The sequence below is a fragment of the Rhipicephalus microplus genome, chromosome X, assembly GCF_043290135.1.
Source record: "Rhipicephalus microplus isolate Deutch F79 chromosome X, USDA_Rmic, whole genome shotgun sequence".
Lineage (NCBI taxonomy): Eukaryota > Metazoa > Arthropoda > Arachnida > Ixodida > Ixodidae > Rhipicephalus > Rhipicephalus microplus.
This window is the reverse complement of record NC_134710.1, coordinates 378,121,951-378,147,145: the sequence shown is the minus strand read 5'-3', so window position 1 is coordinate 378,147,145 and position 25,195 is coordinate 378,121,951. Positions and strand designations below refer to the sequence as shown.

Genomic DNA, 25,195 nt, shown 5'->3' with positions numbered 1-25,195 from the left:
AGTTGGTTTGACATTTTGATAACATTTCGGCGCGCAGACAGTGAACTTTGTGCACGCCGAAATGTTATTAAAAATTCCGCCATATCCACGAAGTGAATGATGATGAGTGGGCGAAGCTCCGGAGGTAAACCTGGTAAACCATGAATCCTCTGTACATTTTGCCCACTCGATTTTATTACATCGCTCCCCCTAGCGTATGTCGCCGCACTAAATCGAACGATTGCTTTCAACCAATGACACGCGCCATATGTGACATCATTCCTATTTTATAAGATCTCGCGTCTTTCATCAACTACAAGTACCGCTTTCTAGTTTATAACATCTTGCATCTTTTCATCATCAGCTACAAGTACCACCATCTAGTAAACACCACAAGAACTAAACGAGAGGTGGCTACATACAGGAGACGATACCGCCATCTAGTGAACACTGCAAGAACTAAACTAGAGGTGGCTACATACAGGCTACAGGGGACGCACAGCCCACGCCCTAAGTAGCTTCGCCCCTAAAAGGAGTGTCTGGCCTCCACCCGTACCGGCCTTCAGTACCAAATTGATTCGTACCGGCTTTGATCGCGAGAAGAAATGTCCGTGCGACCCCTAAATCATGGTGCGGTGTGAAAGCAAGCCTTACTGTGTGCATAACTTCGAGCACCAGCCGCTTTGACGGTGCCAAGGTGTAAGTGGCATCCCCAATAAACAACTAAATGAAATAAAAAATACATATCCTTAAATTTCTTTTCATGCTCTCATTTTTAGCGTTCTCAAATTAATTCAATTTTACTTTGAGGTAACGCAAGGAGCAAGTGAGCTTCACTTAAGTAGCATAGACACACAAAAAAATTGATTAGTATACAACCACAATCTCCTCTTCGTACCCAATTAAAATTCTTGACGCTAGGTGAACACGAAACCCTGAAAGCAGCATGCTTCTCTAATATTCACACCAATGCGGCAGTGCCGAAACTAAGAACAAAGAAACAAAAAACAAACACGCTTTCTTTGATACACTAAGGATGTGTCTGCGAGGGCCACATCTTTCGGACGAAATGCGGGGCACTGTCTGGCACGGGTATATCTCGAGAAACTGTCAATCCATTGTCATTCATCACTGTCCAGATAACGACAACACACCGCGCACTAATCTGCGCACTGAGGTGAAGCCAAAGTTTTAAGGTGTGTGTGTGTGCACCGTTGTTTTATTATATTTTATTTAGTGTTACGTAACTGCATATGTTATGGCGGGACTTCTGAATCCTTTGATGTTTATACGCCACGTGGTGTCGTTGAGTCGAACTAAACCACTCGTGTCCCGAAAAGCTGGATCTCCCGACTTCGCTGTGTGAATGTGTGGGCTTGTTACATTGCAGTGGGTGTTATAGCAACGTGCAGGTTCTTAGTTAATGGGTGTCCGAGCCGTCGCCCCAGACTCCCACGAAAAGACGAGGCCGTTTGTACGCCACACTTTATACACACGAAAAACGAACACACATAACATGGACAGGCTATTTAAAGAATCCTTCACTGTCTCTGTGAACTATCAAAGTCCTAAACTAACCGTCCCTCCTTTTTAGCATGGACACAAGACATGAGGTCGGTCTCACCGAGGTTCGTTGCTACGTCTTGAGCTGGCTTGCGTTGTCCGCACGGTCAACCAGGCGACTAGTTGATGGGTAGGCTCCGCCCCCGCAGCCACGTCGCGGCTGGACACATCTGCTGGAGCTCGTGCCCGTAGCCCGACAGCTCCGCGTTGCTCGCACGGTAGACGAGGCGGCAACTTGAAGGGTATACGCACCACCACCGACCACGTACAGGCCGGACACCTCTACTGGAACTCGTGCCCGTAGCCCGACAGCTCCGCGTGTCCTCAAGCACAGGATGCCTTGAAGCCGCAGCACGTCAGCGACGCACGGCCGTGGCAGGTAGAACGTGGCAGGTAGGCCGGGCTCGACTGTTACTAGGCTCGGGTCCGGAACCCAACGGCCGAGTCGAGAGCCCCGTCTTCCTCGTTCCTTCTCGTACCTTCGCCGCCCCGCTACTCAGCGCTCGTGCTACCTTCGTCGTTGTCTGCTTCAAGCGCGCACTTTGAATGGCGCGCACTTTGAATGGCGCGCACTTTGAAGCTTCGCGCACGACACATATCACAAAAGCCCCCCCTTAAATGAGTTTTTTCTTTCTTTTTTTAAAAAAAAAAAAAAAAAAACTGCTGACACGTGCGCGGTCTGTAAACCCCTTCACTGTATATGTCCTCTGTATAGTTCACATGTCGAGGTCCAATATTTACTAAATACACAAGAACACCGTTAAATACACTGACATACTTTGAGTGTCCAACACCCAATATCACAGTGCATGAAGTCCGAACTCTTGGCTCACAATCTACTCATGAAGTCCGCACCGGTATTCTCCGACCCTTTTATATGCTGAATGCTAAATGAGTATTCTTGCAATGCCAGGCTCCACCTCAGGACCCTACTGTTCAAGTGTAAACTGGTATAGGTGAATCTGCCTCCTCTTCTTCCATCACTACGAATGACGCTGTTTGTGTAAACCTCTCCGGTTCGCGATCCTCGTAACGCTTTAACATGTTGATGTGGAACAACTTGGTGTCACGTCCCAAGTCCAACCAGTAGTCATGACTGCCCTTTTTCCCTGTGACCTTAAAAGGTCCTTTCCATTGCATGAGTAATTTATTTTCCGTAGTAGGGAGTAGAATAAGGGCCCGGTCGCCTACTTCAAGCTGACGTTTCGTGCTTCGCTGATCATAGTATTGCTTCTGTGATTTTCTTGCTCGTGTCAAGTTCTCATGAGCCAACTGCAGTGTTTTTTCAAGACGATCTCGCAGATCCAATACATATCCGTAAGTTGTCTTCGCCTCGTCGCCGATGTGTTCTCCAATCCATAATTCTTTTAACAAACTAAGTGGTCCTCTGACGTCACGCCCGTAAATAAGTTCGAAGGGAGAAAATCCCGTGCTGGTCTGAGGCACTTCACGATAGGCAAAAAGGAGTGGGGCAAGCAACCGATCCCAGGATCTTGGTTCCTCCTGGCAGAGCTTCCGCAACATCTGTTTTAACGTACCGTTAAATCGTTCCACCAACCCGTTACACATAGGATGGTAAGGTGTAGAACTGAGGTGCTTAATGGCCAGTAACTCGTTGACTTCTTTCATCAGTTCGGAAGTAAAACAAGATGCTTGATCACATAGAATTTCACGCGGGAATCCTACGCGTGAGAACATCTCCACCAGGCCCTCTGTTACTGTCGCCGAATCGATTGCTGGCAGGGCCACCGCGTCCGGGTAGCGCATGGCGAAGTCCACCATGGTCAATATGTAGCGGTTTCCGTTTCTCGACACAGGTTTTAAAGGACCGATAATATCGATTGCCACTCGCTCGAAAGGGGTGTCGATCAACGGCATTACGCCCAGAGGCGCCTTGCCCACTTTACCTTTTGGATATGCTCTTTGGCAAATGTCACAGGATCGCACGTATCTCTTTACTTCTTCCTGAACTCCTGGCCAATAGAATGATCCTAGTACTCGGTCAATTGTCCTCTTGATGCCTTGATGGCCCGCCATCAGACTTTCATGAGCTAGCTGCAGTACTTGGCTCCGCAGTTTGCGAGGAACAACTACCTGCTGTACTATCTTGCCGGAGGATAACCGATAATGGCGATATAAAACTCCCTTTTGCATAACAAACGAATATTCTGTCGATCCTCTCCCAAAAAACACCTGCCCAACTTTGTTCCTACAGAGATCTAGGCTCTTGTCCTCCGCCTGCTCAATCTTGAAGATTCGTTGGTTGATATTCAAAGCGGTTGCTTTCACCGAATCCAACGAAGTACTTGAATTCTTGACTACGCTGATCATTGGTCTCTCGTAGCGATCTGCTTTCATCACCCCTAATCTCTCCTTGACGCTTTTAGACTTCGTCTTCCTTTCCGACAGTCCCTCGCTCCACCTGCTATCTGGATCATTGGGATCACGGGATCCTGGCACGTTTCCCACGATGACGTCATACAATGGGGAAGTCATGCATTTAACGATCACCGTGCCAGAAAAATAGGGCGAAAATATCTCCACTTTTGCTTCGGGAACTTTTATTCTGCTCCCATCGGCTAAAAATACTGTCGTCATAGCTCCTGTCAGCACTTCGTCGGGCACGAGGGAACGTCGCACAACCGTCGTGTTACTTCCTGTATCCCGAAGAACAGAGACAGGCTTACCAAATAGGAGACCCTGGAGAACTGGCATCTGATATTTCGTTGCCATTTGTTGCGTGTTTACTGCCCCCGACACATTATTCTCGGGCCCGCCGCCGGATGCGTTATCATTGTCTTTAGAGTTCTCTTCGGACAATATACATGAAGCCTTTTTATACGTGGCGGGTTTCTTGGTGCAAACTTGGGTATCGTGTCCTGCCCTACGACAATGCCCACAGTAAGGTTGCTTCGTCCGAGCGCGACAATCTGAGGCTTTATGGCCGATTTTGTTGCAAACAAAACATTGCACTGAAGTTTTTGAGGTCGTGCTCCCACTTTTCACAGCCATGCCGTTTTCAGCCTTTTCTCGGAAAACAAGCAGGTTAGACTGTCGCTGTGCCTCTAAAAACTGATCTGCCGCTTCAGCCATTTCTTCAAGTTTACGGCAATTCTTTTCACGCAAAAAGAGCGCCACTCGATCATGACACTTACTGATGAACTGTTCAGCTACAATCAGGTCACGAACTGACGCGTATTCTTTGTCTACTTTCGACATTTCCACCCATCGGTCGAAAAAACTCATTAATCGTGCAGCGTACTGCCGGCCGGTTTCTCCCTCTTGAGGCTTACTGTGCCGGAACTTCTCACGGTACCCTTCCGCTGTGAAGCGAAATCGCTGAAATAGAGCCAGTTTCACTTTCTCGTAATCAAGTGCATCTTCAGGGGATAGGCGACCAAACACTTTTAGCGCTTCTCCGCTTAGGCACAAACTCAGAGCCGTGGCCCACTTGTCTCTAGGCCACTCTTGCCCTGTCGCCACATTCTCGAACCTTTTTAAGTACGCATCTAGGTCATCCCGGTTTTCATCAAATCCTGGTATAAAATTATGAGGATTGACGTTGGAAGACACCCTTGATGATCGACCTATGTCTGCCCCGACAGGCTCTCTGGCGGTTTCAGTCTGAGTCAGTTGAAGGCGCAATTGGATCGTCCTTTGGGCCTGCTCCTCGACTTGTAATTGCAACTGCATTTGTTCCTTCTTCGCCTCTCTTTCTGCCGCCCTTTCCTCACGAGCTCGAGCTTCTCGCTCATCAATCCAAAGTTTCAATTCCGCACCTTCCAAACCCATGCGCATGGCCAACGCCATTAAATCTGTCGAGCTCATCTTTTCCTCACTAATCGTCAGCCTGACTCAAGCGATACAAATGGCCTCGTCCTGTCGCAGCGGACGCCAGTGTTACATTGCAGGGGGTGTTATAGCAACGTGCAGGTTCTTAGTTAATGGGTGTCCGAGCCGTCGCCCCAGACTCCCACGAAAAGACGAGGCCGTTTGTACGCCACACTTTATACACACGAAAAACGAACACACATAACATGGACAGGCTATTTAAAGAATCCTTCACTGTCTCTGTGAACTATCAAAGTCCTAAACTAACCGTCCCTCCTTTTTAGCATGGACACAAGACATGAGGTCGGTCTCACCGAGGTTCGTTGCTACGTCTTGAGCTGGCTTGCGTTGTCCGCACGGTCAACCAGGCGACTAGTTGATGGGTAGGCTCCGCCCCCGCAGCCACGTCGCGGCTGGACACATCTGCTGGAGCTCGTGCCCGTAGCCCGACAGCTCCGCGTTGCTCGCACGGTAGACGAGGCGGCAACTTGAAGGGTATACGCACCACCACCGACCACGTACAGGCCGGACACCTCTACTGGAACTCGTGCCCGTAGCCCGACAGCTCCGCGTGTCCTCAAGCACAGGATGCCTTGAAGCCGCAGCACGTCAGCGACGCACGGCCGTGGCAGGTAGAACGTGGCAGGTAGGCCGGGCTCGACTGTTACTAGGCTCGGGTCCGGAACCCAACGGCCGAGTCGAGAGCCCCGTCTTCCTCGTTCCTTCTCGTACCTTCGCCGCCCCGCTACTCAGCGCTCGTGCTACCTTCGTCGTTGTCTGCTTCAAGCGCGCACTTTGAATGGCGCGCACTTTGAATGGCGCGCACTTTGAAGCTTCGCGCACGACACATATCACAGGGCTGCGCTATCAATCACAGCACACATGACGCACATAGGTTAATGAATGGGGAATAACTGCAGCTCTGTGAATGCTGTTTTCAGCAGTGCCATTATTGTAGTCGTCTGCTTGGTGCGCTCTTCGGTCCGTTGGTTTCGGTTTCGACGCATAATTCACGAGATTTCTATAATTCATAGTCATTACGAGATGCCGCTGTTCTGTAATCTCAATGCGGAAATGGGTTTTCCGCATCAGGAACTTAAATTATATCATTTCAATAACTGTCGAACTACAATGATTTAAAGATAATCGGTTTAACTATCCCAATTACAGTTCTAAATGATTTCCTATCAAGCCTTCTCAAGATGTCTGCGGCTACCGAAAACGCAATTGTGAAGACAGTGAGCGAATAGCGTCATATGCTGATTTTTATAAAATGATGTATATATATATATATATATATATATATATATATATATATATATATATATATATATATATATATATATATATATATATATATATATATATGCCTCAAAAAGCGTGTTTGAATCGCAAGTGAAACACTTCTTTTGTTGAATTTAAAGTTAGTGTATAAGAAAATTAAGTTCAGTATTGTTGCTAATGTTGCGCCATCCATAGAATGGTCAAAGCCCGAATGCTCGTATTCCTCACGAACAGCTCGAATCGCGTCCTTGTCTGGAATGTTTGTGCAAAAGGAACATACATCCAGAGTGACCAAAAAGGATCCTTCATGATCAGGTATATCTACAATGTTGAGTAATAAATGGACAGTCTTTGATATAGGATGACTAAGTTTGCGGAATATGCCTAATGATGGTGTCAACAAAACAGGAAATCGTCTAAGGGAACCAATAGCCGACACTATTGGTCTGCCAAGGTTGCTTACCTAAGCGCTTGGTAATGATAGAACCTTCCTGCTGAAGGACTTAGCGGGAGCAAGAAACACAGGTCCTTATCTGTTAACTTTCCATCAGCCACGTGTTGTCTTCGATCTCGTAATAAAAAGAATAATTTACTCAAACAAAATAAATACACAAGCCACACAGGCTACAAACGCCACACAGGCCACGAAAACGCCACAGGCCGAACACTGCACGAGCGTCTCTCAGTCTATGTCGCCGTCTGCCTCCTGCTTATCCTTATGCGTCGCCTTTTGTCCGTCAGCTGCTTCGTCATCTTGTTCCTTGTTTTTTCTTTCTTCGCCGCCTTTTCCGGCTGTTTCTTTTACCGTTTCCGGTTTTCCCTTCACTCTCTCCGCCTCACTGTATTTTCTCCCAGCACCGGGTCGGCAGTTAGTCTGCTTTACCTTGTCTTCAGCTTCGGCTAGTTCTTTGTCTTTCAGGTTTACTGTTTCTCCGGCAGACATACTCGGCGTCGGTTCTTCGCCTACTTTCGTTTTCGGTGCTTCACTGTCTCCGGAATTTTTGACATGTAGCGAGGCGTGATTGAAAAACGGGATCATTCGTCATTTGGGGTTCGCATCAGGCACAACTTCCAGTTCGTGTAGATTTGGGGCGTCACCTGCTTCTGCCTGGGCACTTCCTATTGAGAGCAGACGACGGCCTGTCGCGTAGACTTCGGTCTCTGATGTGACGTGTCGGTTGACGGGCGGTAATGCTTGGCGTGGTTCCGTTATTTGGTTCACGGCGGTCGTCAGTTTTCTTGTCGTGGTAGCGGGCAGGCCGCATTCTGAAACTTAACGTGGTTTGCAGCTTTGGTTGCGTGTGCCGAAAACCTCCTGTATTTCCCGTTCGATGCTTTCGAGCTTCAAGATGTCGTGCTGTAGGTCATCGACATTGTCATGCATCCTACCTATGGGCATTGTGCATAATTCACGAGACATCAACTTCGAGATAACTTGTTCTCACGTATTTGTAAAGTCGAGATGACTTCGTGGCACAGACACACCTTAAAGTGAAGGTAGGCGGCCGTGCTCTCAATACGCTGCTGCACGCACTCTAGCATCCTGCGCCACCATTCTGCAATAGGAGTCTGGCTGACAAAGGTACGAGGGAAGAACACCTCGGATTCTTTCCACAAAGTGATCTTGGAGCTTCTTGATCGGTACCAGTCCTCGGCAGCTCTTACCAATCAAGCCTTGGCAGTTTCCAGCGTGTATGCAGCTGGCCATCTATGAAGATTTAATGTTTCACGAATGCTTTTGACTCGTTCACGCGCTGCAAAACCGTCTTTGGAGCCACGGAAGGCATTGGTATTGCGACTTAGGTTGGTAATCACCCGGAACTTTGGCTCTGGTTGAGGTTACGCCGCGCCGGCCACAGGCAGTTGTACCAGCAGGGTTTCTGGTAGTCAATCCTTTTCTTGGAGAGCTTGGAATGTGTCACCAGTTCAGATAGCGTAACCATGGCCAGATGCTGTGTCTCCACCGCCAGTCGGGTTGCCTCTGTAGTTGATTGATTGATATGTGGAGTTTAAGGTCCCAAAACCACCATATAATTATGAGAGACGCCGTAGTGGAGGGCTCCAGAAATTTCGACCGCCTGGGGTTCTTTAACGTGCACGCAAATATGAGCACACGGGCCTACAACATATCCGCCTCCTTTAGAAATGCAGCCGCCGTAGCCGGCATTCAATCCCGCGACCTGCGGGTCAGCAGCCGAGTACCTTAACCACGAGACCATTGCGGCGGGGCGCCTCTGTAGTCGGTGCGTTCCATCTTAGGGTCAGGGATACCAGTTCTGTGCAGTGATAAAACTCACATGTACCCTCAGCGGGGATTGGATGGCAAGACCCCACTTTCGAAATGTTGTCTTCGCAGGCGTCATTGAAGCGCACAAGACATAGAAAAAAATACTTTACTGAAAATGCACCTGCCAAACGGGTTATAGCTCTTGTGTGTCTCAAGAACGCCGACAAAGACAACACATGAGTTGTGTCATTTCTTCTTCGATGAATGACAGGATGGATGAAAGAACTTTATTAAGGTGCAATAGGTAGTGCTGCTAGTGTACTAGCGCGAAGAGGGCCGCTCCCACATTGGGACCGAAGGCCTAGCCTTTAAGCCGCTTAGCAGAGCCATTGGACTGCCCATAATTCTCTCTCTAGTGTGGTACTGTGCAAATCTGCGTCCGATCGCTCTCCAGTATTTTCCTTCTCGCTGCATAACGCGGAGCAACGCCAGAGCATATCAGCAAAGTCTATGGCATTGTAACATTTATCTCATATTTATATGAACACAGATCTCCAGATAAGTCCTGCTAATTAACAGGGGGTTCGGATAGGTTCTTGTTTGTTACATTTAAAGTGAGTGGTGCGGATTATTTCTAAATGCCTGTAGAAGGTATCGTCACGTAGCTGTCTGTAAGCCTCAGATGTATAGTCATCTCAATTAATCATAAAAACGGCACTTTTTTTGTCAGCTTGTTTGATGACAGTCACAGAATTGTTGGCCAGGCTCTTTATTGCCCCATTTTTTTCAGTAGAAATATTGGTCTTAAACAGTTGCTCTTTTTGTGTGCTTTGATTAACTAACCCTGCACCACATCTTTGTGTAGATCAGGGCATTTGTCACGCTAAACTTGGGGTGTCAATCGCTTATTCGAAAACGAAGGAGCGGTAGAGTTATTCGTGGCGGCAATATTATAAAAAGATTCTTGAAGCCTCATGTTGTGGGCGAAGCTGTCTAGATCTTGTAGGAACTAAAATTCGTGATACCCACGAGACGCGTAGAAAACTTATTGCCACTTGATTATACAGAATTCACGTCATCTGAAAAACTAGGATTGAAAAGATTTATTATGTTATTATTATTAGGCTGGGGTACCATAAAGGAAGCTACCGAAGTATCCCATGAGGTAACAGTTATCAAAGAGGCCGGCATATGCACACTGTCACGCGCACGTTCGCTCGTTGTAATCTTGGAAATCTTATCTTGCTTCTTTAGCCGTTATGCCTCGAATAGAAATATCTGTTCTGATGATAACCTTGATTGGTAGAACAGCTATCGTTCAGTGTTTGAGAAAGACTTTTCTGAGTTCTCATAGTAATTCAGAAGGAGACAAGTAAACTAAAGGTTTCTTCACAGGTTCATTCCATTTTGCATGGTGCATGGGTGATGCTTTAACAGCCTGATGATGCACAATATATATATACAGCTGCCGCAGTCACTACATTTTACGGCCCGCGTTCCTTCACATCTTTACTTGCATTTCACCTCCCCTTTGTGCAAGGTAAGAAATCGGATGCTATGCTCGTTCACCTTCCTTGCTCACCGTGTCGATCACCGTCACAAGGTTGGAATTATCACCTATCGTACTAACACAGCTGCGCAGTCGTTCCTGCCTCGTTCTTCTCGCGAGTGGAACCACCTTCCCCCTGAAATTGTTGCTATTAATGACAACCATCTTTTTCGTGATACCGTAGCTAACATTGTATATGCAGGACCTATTTAATGTATTTTTTGTTTGTACGCTGACTTTTGCTTATATTCGTACTAACGCTGTATTTTTCCCTCCCCACCATGTACCATGTGTTATTCAATGTAATCCACTCCCCTCTGTAATGCCATTTGGCCCTGAGGATATTATAAATAAATAAATAAATAAATAAATAAATAAATAAATAAATAAATAAATAAATAAATAAATAAATAAATAAATTATGAGACCTTTAGGAACCACTGATTCTGACAAGTAAGCAGACAGTCTAGAAACATGCATTTCTGATCATATCTCTCCCTAGCTACTTTAATAGTGCGAAAAACATAGATATTTTTAGAGGCAGAATACGTTCCATGGCTGGGAACGTGCAGTCATCTGAGCTGTGATGTAATGGCATCAGCGTTTCTGCACTGAACGATTGGGTTGCCAGAGGAACCAGGGGATGCATCATTCGAAGTGACATTTCTGTAAATTTTTATATACTTGTTTTCATGTGTTTAAATAGTACCAATCTGCAGTCATATACTGGCGTATATGTATGCCCATAGAAGTATTTTCTTTCACTCGGCCGAATGACATCAAAACATGCGCAAATTAAAACAGTTTTATTGACGTTTAGGCTGGGCTCATGACCTAAACGTCAATAAAAACTGTTTTAACTTGTGCGTCAAAATCGCCAAATATTCTTTCTTCCTATAATATACCCACAGATTGAGCGACAACTTGTGCTGACACACACACACACGCACACATATATATTATATATATACAGCTGCCGCAGTCACTACATTTTACGGCCCGCGTTCATTCACATCTTTACTTGCATTTCACCTCCGCTTAGTGCAAGGTAAGAAATCGGATGCTATGCTCGTTCACCTTCCTTGCTCACTTTATTACCCCTAGAGTATAAACATTCATCATTTGCATTTTAATGAAGTTGCTCATTCTTTCGTTTCGACTTTGCTATCCCGATGACGCAGCACGCTAGGCGACCTCCTGCATGTCCGGTCGTTAGGCTATCGTTTTGGCCGCCGCAGCCCAGGTCATCTTCGTTGGCGTGCACCTGAAAAAAAAATTTACCATGAAAAAAATCTGTACAAATCAACGGTTTCGGCAGACCTCAACGAAAAAGGCTTAAAAATTGTGGAGTAGACGCTTTTTCTATGTCTTGGCAGCAGAAGTGAAACCAGCATTTGCTTCGAGTCTACTCCATGACATGGCTTCCGCGCATGATACCAAATCCCACCTAAAGTGCTTGTGGTTTGATATCGCGAATGCTACTATAAGCTTGTAATAAGAGATCTATGCTCCTAACAAAAGTAATAAATTTGCAGTAGCACAGGTAGCTTGCTCTCAACTATCATGTTCCAAGGCTTTGAGGCTTCTGAAGTAAACCAAGAATACCGACGACGCATGTTGAGCAGTATCTATCCGAGAAATTTCCCGATATTAAGTTTGTACAGTGAGCCTGCCAAACGCTGTTCTTGCGCTCTTTGCTAACGTCTTATTGTGCCTGGAGTAAAATGTCGGTAGGTCCGGCTTTGCTTTCTAAGCATAATATCCACTCGAGCAGTTTCTTTTTTTAAAAGCTTTCTTGACATCCGCTTATTTACTGCAACAGCATAGCATTCTAAGTGCGAGCACCATTACCGTCTCTATAAGCTCCTTCATCCGAGTCATACAGTGGATACAAGACTGCCTTTCTCCTCAGCTACTGTCACTTGTAACCTCTAAAATACGCACACAAGCACAAGCACTCTAGGCTCCGCCTGGTGCATATAATAACACCATTGTAGAGCGTGAATCTTAGGTGTGAGTACTATGGTTAAGGCTCTCTAGCTTTAAACCTTAGCATGTCATATGTGCTTTATGTTCAACTACTGTGGCTGTCACAGAAAAACTACAGTTGCTTTGAACATGTTGTTAGAGCATAGCTCAAAACTATAACACGGCAATTCGAATGTGTGTTATTCCTACCACTAAACGCTGTTCATTAGCGTTTGTAAAAAAGAATATAACATAAGAACACCTAACGGATACATACACCTATGTTAGTGCGAAGAAAAATAAGATTGACTGATTGATTGACTGAATACCAAGAACGAGAATATTTCAGCCAAGACAATCTTACCATAAGTTTGCCAAGTGCAAATTTAAGATCGGAATAGAAGATTGAATCCCAAGCTAAGGGGTCATTGTTACTAAACAATAAATATGAATATATCTACTTCATTATAGGCTCAGTGATGTGCTCCCAAATCAAATGAATCGAGAGGTACTGCATTCAGGCTGTAGTAAAGCGATGGACACTGTCGAAAATTACACCCGTGGCCTAGCGTTCATGAGCCGCCATAACCACTTTTCAGGTTTTAAGAAAGTTAACAGTTATAAATGCATTTGTTTACTAGCTCTGAGCGTATTTGATGACCTTGGTGGCATCGCTTTACTAGTAAATGTAAATATTTCTCAAAGGCCACCAAGCAAGCGGGGACCACAATGAAACTATTAGTGATGCCTTAGGAAAAAAAGAAAACATGCTCTGTCAAAAATATTTTAGAGCGATTCTAAGCCTGAATACCTACATTTCATCAAACTCCCTACTGACTGGAGCTATGTTGTTTTTTTATACTATATTTGATCCAGATAATGTTTTCAGAAGCCGTTAAATGTTTCTAAAGGTGTTTAGATGCTGGGTTTCCTTACTTCTGCTTTCGATGGCAATGCATGGGTTTTTATTCACTAAGACTCTTTTTTCTCTCAGTGTACAAAGCGCGGAAGATGAAATTATTACTTTATTACGTGGGTAATATATAGCCAAGGCCATGTTGCGAGATTGGGCAATGTCAATGCGTGTATGCGCCAATGTGAGAAAAAAGACTATACGATGAGCTCGTGTGACCGGTTCGACTCGACGTCCAGTGCTCCTATAAACAAAGGTTGTGCTATTTATAATCACGTGACAATATATTTCTAAAGAATATCATGTTACAGATCGAATCATGTAGAAAACCTATGTCAGATAAATTCCGTGAGCTACACGCACGTTCCCCTTCGCCGCTAATTTCGTAATGTTACATGTACATCTACAGTTCACATCTGAATCTAGAATATTTACTAACTTCATCACATTTATAGACAAGGCCTGGCAATTGTAAAAGCTCTGTAGAAAAAAGGGTGTCTTTGCCGGTAGAATGAGGCGAGAACAAAGGTTTAATGACTCAGAGAGATTACAATGCGTTGAGTGTCCAGCAAACGCTCGTTGGCACACACCAGGCACGAGCTATTCTCTCGTGCTCACACTTTGTTCTCCTCTTTCTTGAACAAAATATTCAGCACACTGCGCGGCCTGAAGTGAATAGCTTGATTTATTATGATTGTGAAAGGAAGGTAAATATATTCAGAATGACTGTCAAGCGTATGATTAAGAATAACTAAGGCACACTTGCTTAAAGCACTAGTCCTACATGATTAGCGCCACACTAGCCAGCCCTACAAATCCGCTTTTGTCACTTCTGACGACCTGCTGCACACGATCGCACTGTCTAGTTGCTCTCAGTGCACTTGTCACGTTTCCTCGAAACCAAGCACCCGTTGAACACTTTCCAATTTAACTTTTAACCACGTGCGTGGGCCTCCCCACCCAAAGCAAGCACAAATTTCAGTTAACGTTGCACAAGCACCACCTTGGTGTACTTCTCGGTGAGCAGGCATAACGATGAGCTGAGGTACCGGTTCGGCAGTATCGCACTGGTGTTTTCTTGCCGCACGTGATATGAGCTTCTTTAAGGCGTTTTCGTATCCTAACGGTGCGCCTGCCGTTCACAAACGTGTCCTTGTCTTCTAAAGAATGTTTTCCAGAGCGTTATTCGGAGTGGAGGTGCCTGATCGCCTTGTCGTGTCGTTGCTTGAGTTCTGACCTTGCGGCAATGTGTCGTGTTGATCTGCGAAGCTTTTTCTAGGCTGCTGCTTGGTCCTTTGCTTGAGTTGAGCTCAGTGCTCTAGACGGAAGTCCAACTTCAAATCACCAATCGTTGTGACGCACATCTCGATCATTGAATGACCAGACTGTCTCGTTCCCGTTCACGATACCGGGATACGAGAGTTGTTGCCGAGAGCGAGGCATGTCTGTGTCCACGCAAATCGTGTGAAGTACATTGATCATAGTAGTAGCGGCACACTTAAAGCGCTGTTCCTCACACTGTATAGGTCCTTGAAACGTCCACATAAGCGTCGTGTTAAAAGCAGCTAAGCTTCAATCCTGCTAATATGAATGAACTTCATTGAGCATTGTTATGCACATCTGGTCCACTCCTACAAGCAAGCTTATACCAGATTCTGCTTTTAGACCAGGAATAACATTCATGTCAGCAATAAACTTCTTTTCATCGAATAGCTGGTGCAAAACCATGTTTGTCGTTGGCATTTCAATCAGCTGTTCACAGAGCAACGGGACTTTTATCGCTTCTATTTCGTATCTGGAATGTTCATATTGGTTCATTTTGTCACTTTTACAATGTTCAGTTATCTTTTCTATGCTCCGCTTGCTCCTCTCCAAACTTCTTGACATCCATTTCGATGGTGCGCACTGTGGGTAGTCTTCGCTTTTTAGAGATGTCTTCTCTAAATAATGAATGTCTGTTGCCTTCAATTGTCAAAGACACCTCTAATAAAGCTGGACTCGCATTGGTTTATCAAGTCTGTTCTGAACGTCTGTAGCAGCACTATGTTCTCAGTATTTTGCGATGACTACTTGTTCAATTTCACATGCAAGCTAGGGGTCCTTGATTCGTTGAGTGCTGCTTCTGAGCGTATACGGGATCGCAAACATCTGTTGCGTGCCTTCCATTGCACCCATAACGAATTACATGACGGTGGCAATCATTAGACTGACGTCCTTTGATGGTGCACTTGAAGCATCTGCCGGCCTTTGCTAGGCCGTTCTTTCTTTCATGCAAGGTAATGACGGATGTGCATACATCCGAAGTGTGTCCTGCAGAATGGCAAAAAAAAACAGGTACCTTTTTCAATCCTTGCATGGCTGATCAAATCAGACGCCGTGGGTCGACCCTCATGAAGCGTGTTTTGTCGGTGGTCTGGGGCACCAAGACCACAGACGTCCACAAAGAGGCACGTTTCTTATGAACCGCCACCTCCATGCGCACTTAATCGAGTATCTCCTGAAGTTCCGTCTCTGGCGTTGCAAGCGCCTCGACGTTCGTCTGGCTGCTCTGCTGTTTGAAATACTCTACCTTGATATCTCTGGGAATCGATTTAGTGATGACCTCGATGAATATGGTAGGATATGATACCTCCAGACATCCGAAGATCTCAAGTTCTCTGATTTTGATATGGATGGTGCCCAATAGGTTTCGCAACAAAGCCACATCACTGGAAGACTTTACTGGCTTGATCATTCGCAGCTTTGCCAAGCGTTGTTGTACAATTATCTACTTTTTTCCAAAGTGCTCCCTTAGTAGAGTGATGGCGCCTTTTTATGACTGCTCCGTGGCTTGAAGGCCGTCGATGGCCTTACATGCCTGTCCAGTCACTAGCTCTTCTAAGAGTGGAACTATTCGATGTTCGATGGGCTGGGTTTTTCGTGAACCGAGTGCCTGAACTTATCCCAGAAAGGTTACCACTGCGTTGAGCTTCCGTTCAATTGAAGCAGCTCAAGTTTAAGCAGACGAGAGCCGATAAGCCCGTGTATCATCTGATCGCAGAAAGCACGGCTACCTTCAGTGATGATACCTTCGTTCGCGATGTTGTTTGCCGCACTGTCGGGGATCCTGGACGTCGAGGCCTTCAGCACCTCCATGTGGTGACTCGGCAACGCCAGCGTAGCAGCAGTGCTGTCTTCATATTCTGCTACGGAGACATAACCTTCTGCGCCTTTGTCGTTGGTGAGGTGTGCTTCGATATATAAGTTGAGCGTCCGCAGGCCTACGTTGCTTGCTTTCAGCTGGTCGTGCTCCACATGAGGATCCGGTGAGGCGTATTGGTTAGAGTCGATCAGTTGGCGTGCTTCTTCTCGTAAACACGTCTGCAGAGCTTACTAAGCCGTTCATTTGCCTTTTCTGAGCTCCATGTTCGTTGCGGTGAAGTAATTTCATCGGGTCGCTTGGGTCGCAGAGTCACGGGTTTTTCGGCACTATAAAATTAGAAGAAAAGGTGTATTTGCCGGTATAATGGAGCGAAAACAAAGGTTGAATGGTTCAAAGAGATTAAAACGCGTCGAGTGTCTACCCAAAACTTGTTGGCACACCTCAGGCACGAGCTTTCCTCTCGTGCCCAGACTTCATTGTTCTCGTTCTTGAATAAAATATTCAACAAGCCCTCACATTCGTTCTCAGCTACAGCTTCGGGTTCAGGATGAAGAAATATAATATATGCTATTATATACTCTTTTATTTTCCACGTAATTGTTATATAACAATTCTTCATACACGTTTTCCTCATTACGGAAAATGACACCATTTATAAATACCAGTTATGTCAGGCATGTGTACTTTTTCAGATTCACACAAGCAGTCCTAAATGAAACCGCGGTATTTTTTATTATTTTGTTTTTATTCTTTTACAAAATTAACGTATTATCATGCGATGAACGCAGCCTAAAAAAGAACCAGATATAATGCATTGAGAAAAATTGTGATTGCTTATTGCCTCACTGGCATCGCCATCGGCACGAGCTCGTGGTTGCTGTGCTTGGGCAAAAACTGCTGGCAGCTGCCGTTCTCCCTCATTCCTCTGCTCGTAAACATTTCAAGAAGAAGTTTATGCTTCTAGTGAGGGAACTTTTTTTTTTAATTTCAAGAGTTTGAGCACATAAATTATACGCAAACGCAACAACTTTACGCACATCTTGACACTTGGATTACATTAGGATGCGCGTACAGATATCGTCCAACTTTTACTGGGGTGGGTGCTGCTACAATACATATCACATGATCAAAATGGAGACAATAAGAAGCACACACCACAAGTGCTACAGTGATTTTATCTCATGGCAATAGCTTTCTCCTACTTGTTACTGTTGTGTATTTGGTGTACGGTGAGTGATGATGACGGCAAAGATCGTGCTCTACCAAGTATATAGTGTGATACCCGAAAACGCAGCGAAATATCACATTTTGTGGCAATCAATTGCTCTTTCTTGTAGAATTCAGTGAAAACTAAAAAGTTCGTTGTTTTACTAGCCAGGCGTCTTTAATAGTAGTAGTTGATAGGTCACATCGAATGCAATGCCGCCTTTGGCATCGTAGACTTGTAGAGTGCTAAGCAACATGGTGGCATAAGGTGTGTAGTGATACTGGATACAATTGCTTGGCGTCCACGCGGTGTTAAACTTGTCATAAATGCAGCAATAGCAATTAACGTTCATTATATTGTACAAAAGCTTACGACTGTATGAAAACAATGCTTACGAGATATCGTTTACATACGCTTACACAAAAGAATTCATTTTGCTTTGGAGAAAGAAATCCGTAAGCGTATGTTTTGCTCTTCACAACAGCAAACATTAAAAGTGAACATTTGTGATCTGTATTTTAAATTGGTCAGAAGTGCCTGCTACTTACCACAACAGCGCGACCTATGATAGAGTTGTTGCCATTTAATGTCAAAAGATGGTCCACCATAATAAACAGAGCAGAACCATTTTCATCGGCTTCGATGTTTCCCAGGTCTCCCACGTGACTTGAAAAAGAAGTTCCATGTCAAAATATAATAAACTACAGAATGAAAGCAGCATATACTTGATCACTCGAAAGACATGATCGGTGTTTCGCCATTTAGTATGACTAACTATGTGCGTTTCACTATATTTCAGAGCACAAACCCATCTGATATGTGGACACATTTTGGTCGAACTGCGCGGTGGGACGAGGCACGAAGAAAGGAGCGAGACAAACAAGCACTTGTTTGTCGTGCTTCTTTCTTTGTGTCTGGTCTCACCGCATAATTTGACCAAAATGACTTAGACCAATTTTCCACACTTTCCACGATGTGGGCATATACTTGTTCTCATTGTTATACCTGTCAATGCAACGACCCCATTTGCAATCAACGCTCATCGGTGTACCACCCAAACGCGCTCCGCATCTACCAGAAACGCGGGAGGTGCCCGTTTACACAGCAGGAAACGCGCATCGGCGTCACTGGCTGTAACCGTGTGTGTTTGAGTAAAAGCGGGTGCATGGACTGCGGATATAAAAAGCGCGTCGCGTGTGCTCTCGGCGAGCTTTCTCTCTCTGGCCTTCGGTTGGGTCTGTTGTGTCTCATGTAAAGGCGCGTCTTGATGACTAGTGTGTTAGACCTGTTTAAATATGTATATAAATCGTGCGTTTTTGTCACTAAAAAGCCTCCCAATAGTTCTTCCTCCACCAGCGCTGGGTGCCACAAGCTGTGCACCGCTGATCGGTGACATCATCATCTAACAGGAAGCGCGGACAGCAAGTACGTCGGAGCCCAGAACTATTTTTATATGGCCAATGGATCGTTACAGAAATCGCAGGTTCCCGTTCCATCCTACGAAGGTGCAGAAAACATTGTAGAAAAGCGTAAGGAGGGTCGCCCAAACCACGCAACAACGCCACGCGCAGTGAATGCTGCTCGTGGGCGCACTGTGGTGAGACTGTTAGAGGCGGTTGTCTCGCGATATTGTTAAAGAGCTCGTTTCACAAAAGTTCGGACGTCCGTGTTGTTTACACCTAGCGAAAAACTGAGATACACGGCCACGCCTTCTTTATTTCTTTCATTGTCAGTGCAAATGCTCGCTTCTCAATAGGAGCTGGCGGTCCGTCTTGTTTCAAGATTTATTCGTGATGTGCTGCTATATGAGGGGTGACCTGGCTCGCTTCATACGTGCGTCCGAGCGCTTTCCCCCGATATTTGATAGACGTGCTTCCCACTCCAATATTATGCGTCTGTCAGATTCCTTCCTTCGGTCTTCTTCTCTGTGGCTCGAAGCAATGCCGCCAATGCATCACAGAGTTCCTAAAGTCTGCGCATGCAGTTTCGTTGTAGTGACACTTCCCCATTGGTTGTCCGCATAGTTCCGAAATTGGTGACACGCTATCTCAAAACACCGTATATTTTACTGATCTAGCGAAACTACCAGTATTATAAACACGAGAAATACAAGATGCCGCTCCACGGATGTGTACACAAGTGAACACAAGAAACTTTATACGATTTTCGTCATGAGGGGCTAATGATGGGCTCTCTTCCCAATGCCCACAAAGCACACGCGAAGGCTAGGCAATAGGCGAGAGCAGGAAAAAGCTACAGGAGAGGGTGGTGAATGGCTGAATTGGGCGCATCTGGCTGGCGTTGATAAAATAGAAGAGGCGCTGTACATACAGACAACACAAACAAAAATGTTTGAGTGGGAATTCAACACAACTCTTCTGCTTTAAAGGGCCACTCACCAGACTCTCCAAATAGAAAAAAAAACAAGCGCAATATTTTCTTCTTGTATTTCTCGTCCTTACAAGAGTGCAAGTTTGCGATAGTTGCTACGTATTCATATTTGCAAGTTTTGGGCTAGATGCTGCGTAGTCATATTTGGAAGTTTTTCCAGTGCTTGAACATAGAAAAAAAGAGACAGGGTAAATAGAAATAGCACTGACTTCCAACACTTCCAACTAGTTTTATTTCGCACAGTGCCAAAATTTGTTTGTCGAGAACGATGACAAAGTACAGGAACATAAAGCACAAGCCTAATCCTAAGCCTGATGGGACTTGTCCTTTTTGCGCCTTTCTGTGACGAAGAAAGCAGTGTCATTCCATGTCAAACCACCCAGTGTTTTTCGACCACCAAGATTATGGTTGAAAAAATGTTCACTTGCCTCTCTAAGGGCCAATTCGTCCTGGGCATTTATTTCCATTGCCACAAATTTTCCTTCCTATTCCTGAGAGTCCGTAGTTTGGCGTTCTCTGAGCTATAGGGCGTAAAAACATTTTTTAAAAAGAAGTTTTCCAAATGCACTCAATAAAATAGTATTTTTGGCAAGACAATGAAGTAATCTAACAGGAAAAAAGCAATGAATTGGTTATGTATATAAATTTTTCGAGGGCTTTATCACGACCAGAATTAAAGGGAACTGCCAAATCAGGAAGTTTTTTTTTCTGGTATATGGCCAGCTAAATGGACACAAATAAAATATACGCAGGTAGCCTGTTCGACATGGTACAAATTAAAAAATGATTTAGGTGCTTAAGTTACATAAGATAGACTAAAACAAAATTGCAAATTTCGCTTTTTTTTGGGGGGGGGGGGAAGCGCTGTATTCAGGACGAAAAGTTTTGCCATGGTAGTCGGACAAAAAATGTGCACAAGATATCATTTGAAAGACCCGTGTATTAGCTAAAGAACGGTGAAGCTAATAGAAGGTTATATTTTTGAACTTGAGAAATGCTGTTTTTTGAAAGCATGTTTGTCCGCCAGCTTTGCGCCTACGTAACTAAAGCAGCCTTATGGCCTTTCCTCAATGCAACTTGTGTTTTTAAGTTGCGCATGTGCATACATATGCGCACAATTATAGACACACTTACGAACGTACAAAAACAGTGAACGAAATCACCTCCCCCTTACCATTCCCCCCCCAAATATTTTTATCCCTTTTTTTTTGCTACGCTACTGGTCTCCAAACTCTAGTCATATTCATTGTAGCGCACCTCTGTGGGCAATAAAAGGCAGATAATAACCCCATTTCCTTTTCGATTGTTGTGTAGTCAGCTACAAATTTGCTCTCTCTATCCCTGCTCAGGGGCCTTTGGCTGAAGACTGCCCTTCATCATCAGCCTGACTGCGTCCACTGCCGGACAAAGGCCTCTCCCATGTTCCGCCAGTTAACCCCGTCCTGTGCTTGCTGCTGCCCATTTATACCCGCAAACTTCTGAATCTCATCTGCCCACCTAACCTTCTGTCTCCCCATAACCCGCTTCCCTTCTCTGGGAATCCAGCTAGTTACCCTTAATGACCAGTGGTTTTCCTGTCTACGCGCTACATGCCCAGCCCATGTCCATTTCCTCTTCTTTATTTCAACTATGATATCCTTAACCCCCGTTTGTCCCCTAATCCACTCTCCTTTCTTCTTGTCTCTTAAGCTTACACCTACCATTTTTCTTTCCATTGCTCGCTGCGTCGTCCTCAATTTAAGCTGAACCCTCTTTGTAAGTCTCCAGGTTTCTGCTCCGTAGCTGAGTACCGGCAAGGTACAGCTGTTATATACCTTCCACTTGAGGTATAGTGGCAATCTACCTGTTATAATTTGAGAGTGCTTGCCGAATGTGCTCCATCCCATTCTTATTCTTCTAGTTACTTCAATCTCGTGGTTCGGCTACGCGGTTATTACCTGCCCTAAGTAGACATAGTCTTTTACACCTTCAAGTACACTATTACCTATCTCGAAGCGCTGCTACTTTCCGAGGCTGTTGTACATTACTTTCGTTTTCTGCAGATTAATTTTAAGACCCACCTTTCTGCTCTCCATGTCTAACTCCGTAATCATGAGTTGCGATTCGTACCCTGAGTTACTCAGCAATGCAATGTCATCGGCGAAGCGCAGGTTACTAAGGTATTCTCCATTAACTCTTATCCCTAACTGTTCCCATTCTAGGCTTCTGAAAACCTCCTGTGCACACGCGGTAAATAGCATTGGGGAGATTGTGTCCCCCTGCCTTACACCCTTCTTGATTGGTATTCTGTTGCTTTCTTTATGAAGCACTATGGTAGCAGTTGATTCCCTGTAGATTTCTTCCAGAATGTTTATGTATACTTCATCTACGCCCTGATTCCGCAGTGCCTGCATGACGGCTGATATTTCTACTGAATCAAATGCCTTCTTATAATCTATGAAGGCTATGTATAGTGGTTGGTTATACTCTGAGCATTTCTCTATTACCTGAAAAACGGAGGAAGTGTCAAAGCAGTGAAGAGGAAACTTGGGATAGGCAAACATCGGATGCATGCACTAAGGGACAAAGAAGGCAAAATAACTACCAATATGGATAGGATAGTTAAAATAGCGGACGAGTTTTACAGAGATCTGTACAGTAGCCGAGACAACCACGACCTTAATACTATAAGAACTAGCAGTAACCCAGATGACACCCCACCAGTAATCATAGAAGAAGTCAGAAAAACTTTGGAGAGCATGCAAAGAGGCAAAGCTGCTGGTGAGGATCAGGTAACATCAGATCTGCTGAAAAATGGAGGACAGATTGTGTTAGAGAAACTATCCACCCTAATTACGAGGTGTCTCCTGGCGGGAAGAGTACCAGAGCCTTGGAAGAACGCTAATATCATCTTAATACATAAGAAAGGCGATGACAAGGACTTGAAGAATTACAGGCCGATCAGCTTGCTCTCTGAAGTATACAAGCTATTTACAAAGGTAATTGCTAACAGAGTAAAGAAAACATTAGAATTCAATCAACCAAAGGAACAAGCAGGATTTCGAACAGGCTACTCAACAATTGACCACATTCATACTATCAATCAAGTAATAGAGAAGACTGCCCTTGCCGGGGCGTCATTCTGCGTGAAATATGTAGACGAAAATCTAGTGAAGATACACTATTTAAAAAAAATATTTATCAAATAATTACATTGTTACCCTCCAGTAACTTCACGTATTCTTAGCTAATACATAGGGCTTTCAATAGAGATATTGTGCATGTTCTTAGTCCGACCACCAAGGAGTGTTTTTTTGAATCAGAATACATTGTTTTTGCCCCAAAGAGCGTTATTTGCATTTTTTTCAGACTATCTGCTTCAGCGCCGAAAATATTTTTAATTTTGTAGTATGTCAAACAGGCAACCAGCACATATTTTATTTGTTTCTATTGAGCTTGCCATGTTCCTGGAAAAATCGCAAACTTGGCAACTTTCTTCAATATTACTCGTAAGAAAAGCTCTCGAAGAATTTGTATACATGAGTAAGTCATTATTTTTACAGTTAGGTTACTTCATTACCTTGCCACAAATACAATTTTATTGAGCGCAATAAAAAGCTTTTATTGAAAAATAAATTGTGGTTTGATGCACTCCAGCTCAGTCGGCGCAAAGCTACAGACACTCATAAATAGGCAGGAAACATTTTCGAAAGCCCCGCCACGGTGGTCTAGTGGCTAAGGTAGTCGGCTGCTGACCCGCAGGTCGCGGGATCAAATCCCGGCTGTGGCGGCTGCATTTCCGATGAAGGCGGAAATATTGTAGGCCCATGTACTGAGATTTGGGTGCACGTTATAGAACCCCCGGTGGTCAAAAATTCCGGAGCCCTCCACTACGGCGTCTCTCATAATCAAATAGTGGTTTTGGGACGTTAAACCCCACATATGAATCAATCAATCAACATTTACGAAACGGCAATTAACGAGCAGGCCGAGTGATGAACTTCGAGAAACACCCTCAGGTCACGGGATCGAATACTGGCTGCAGTGGCTGCATTTTCAATCGAGGCAGAAATGCTGTAGGCCCGTGTGCTAATATTTCGGTGCATTTTGAAGAACCCCTGGTATCCGCGATTTCCCGAGCCCTCCACTACGGCGTCTCTCATATTCGCACGGTGCTTTTCGGACGTTAAACCCCGCATATAAATCAATTATTCGAATTGTGAGAAACACGTGGAATTTTTTCAGTCATATTGACGTTGGCCGGAAAAACGCTGGATGATTTGGCATGGAATGACCAGCAGTTACTGTGACGTCTAATGTGTACATGCCATTCATTGGTCCATATACGCAGAATATCAAATAGGATTCTGCTTCTTCACTGCTTTGCCATGCAGCTGCTTATCCGTTCTTTCATGTCTCGCATGAATATTGTGCATAATCACCGGCTCACACTTCATTTTGAGTGTTTAAAACTGTGCAAGCAGCGATAACAGTGTGTAGCCGAGAAGCGCGAAATGCTAATAAGATCTACCGCTTAGTGCTGACGTAGTTGACGTGTTTTAAGAACTAAGAGGCGAGGAGGATTCATCGGATCTGCGAAGACACTGCTTCGCCCATCTCTCTCAAAGTCCCGTGTTTTGCTCTGTTTTTCACTTTTTTTTGATATCTGAAGCAGAACCGCGTTCGATGTCAGATATCATTCGATAATAATGCGGTGTATATTTGTTGCCTTCTCGTGCTGATAAAAATCAGGAAGAAATTGAATGGATTTAAAGTGTCATATCCCATCACTCCTGTAATTTTAATAAGCAGCATAAGCGGCAACTATAGGCAGTTAGGTGAGTTATACGCGTATGCATATGCTGCAAACGGTGAGTTATACTTGTATGCATATTCTGCAAACTACTGCCTCACAGGACCACTAATACAGAAGAGCAACGCAGTAAATATCACTTCAAACTTTCGTTTTGAATGCATCTTTTATATGCAAGGTATAACACAGACTTGTACTCAATGAGCAAAATCATGCTTTTTTATACTATCAAGATTAACATATCGAAATGTATATGTGTTCGTCCAGAAAAGTATGCCAAATTACCGGCTTACACGAACAGTAGGATTTGTTGAAAGGAGGTATTTCTCACAGAAATAAAAGAAATCCG

The 25,195-nt window shown here is 44.6% G+C and overlaps 1 protein-coding gene across 4 annotated transcripts in view; it reads right to left on the bottom strand.

Annotated features, from left to right (window-relative positions):
- Positions 1 to 11,505: 11,505 nt before the first annotated feature.
- Positions 11,506 to 25,195, bottom strand: part of LOC119161048 (superoxide dismutase [Cu-Zn]) — an 81,323-nt gene continuing 67,633 nt past the window's right edge. For 3 of the 4 annotated variants that reach the window (XM_075880033.1, XM_037413370.2, XM_037413369.2), the window contains 2 exons: positions 18,212 to 18,329; positions 11,506 to 11,697 (listed from right to left, as the gene is read on the bottom strand). In XM_075880033.1, the coding sequence (XP_075736148.1) occupies positions 11,563 to 11,697; positions 18,212 to 18,329 (253 nt within the window). In that variant the 3' untranslated portion in view covers positions 11,506 to 11,562. The remainder of the gene's footprint in view (positions 11,698 to 18,211; positions 18,330 to 25,195) is intronic. The other variant, XM_075880034.1, reaches the window with a different exon arrangement.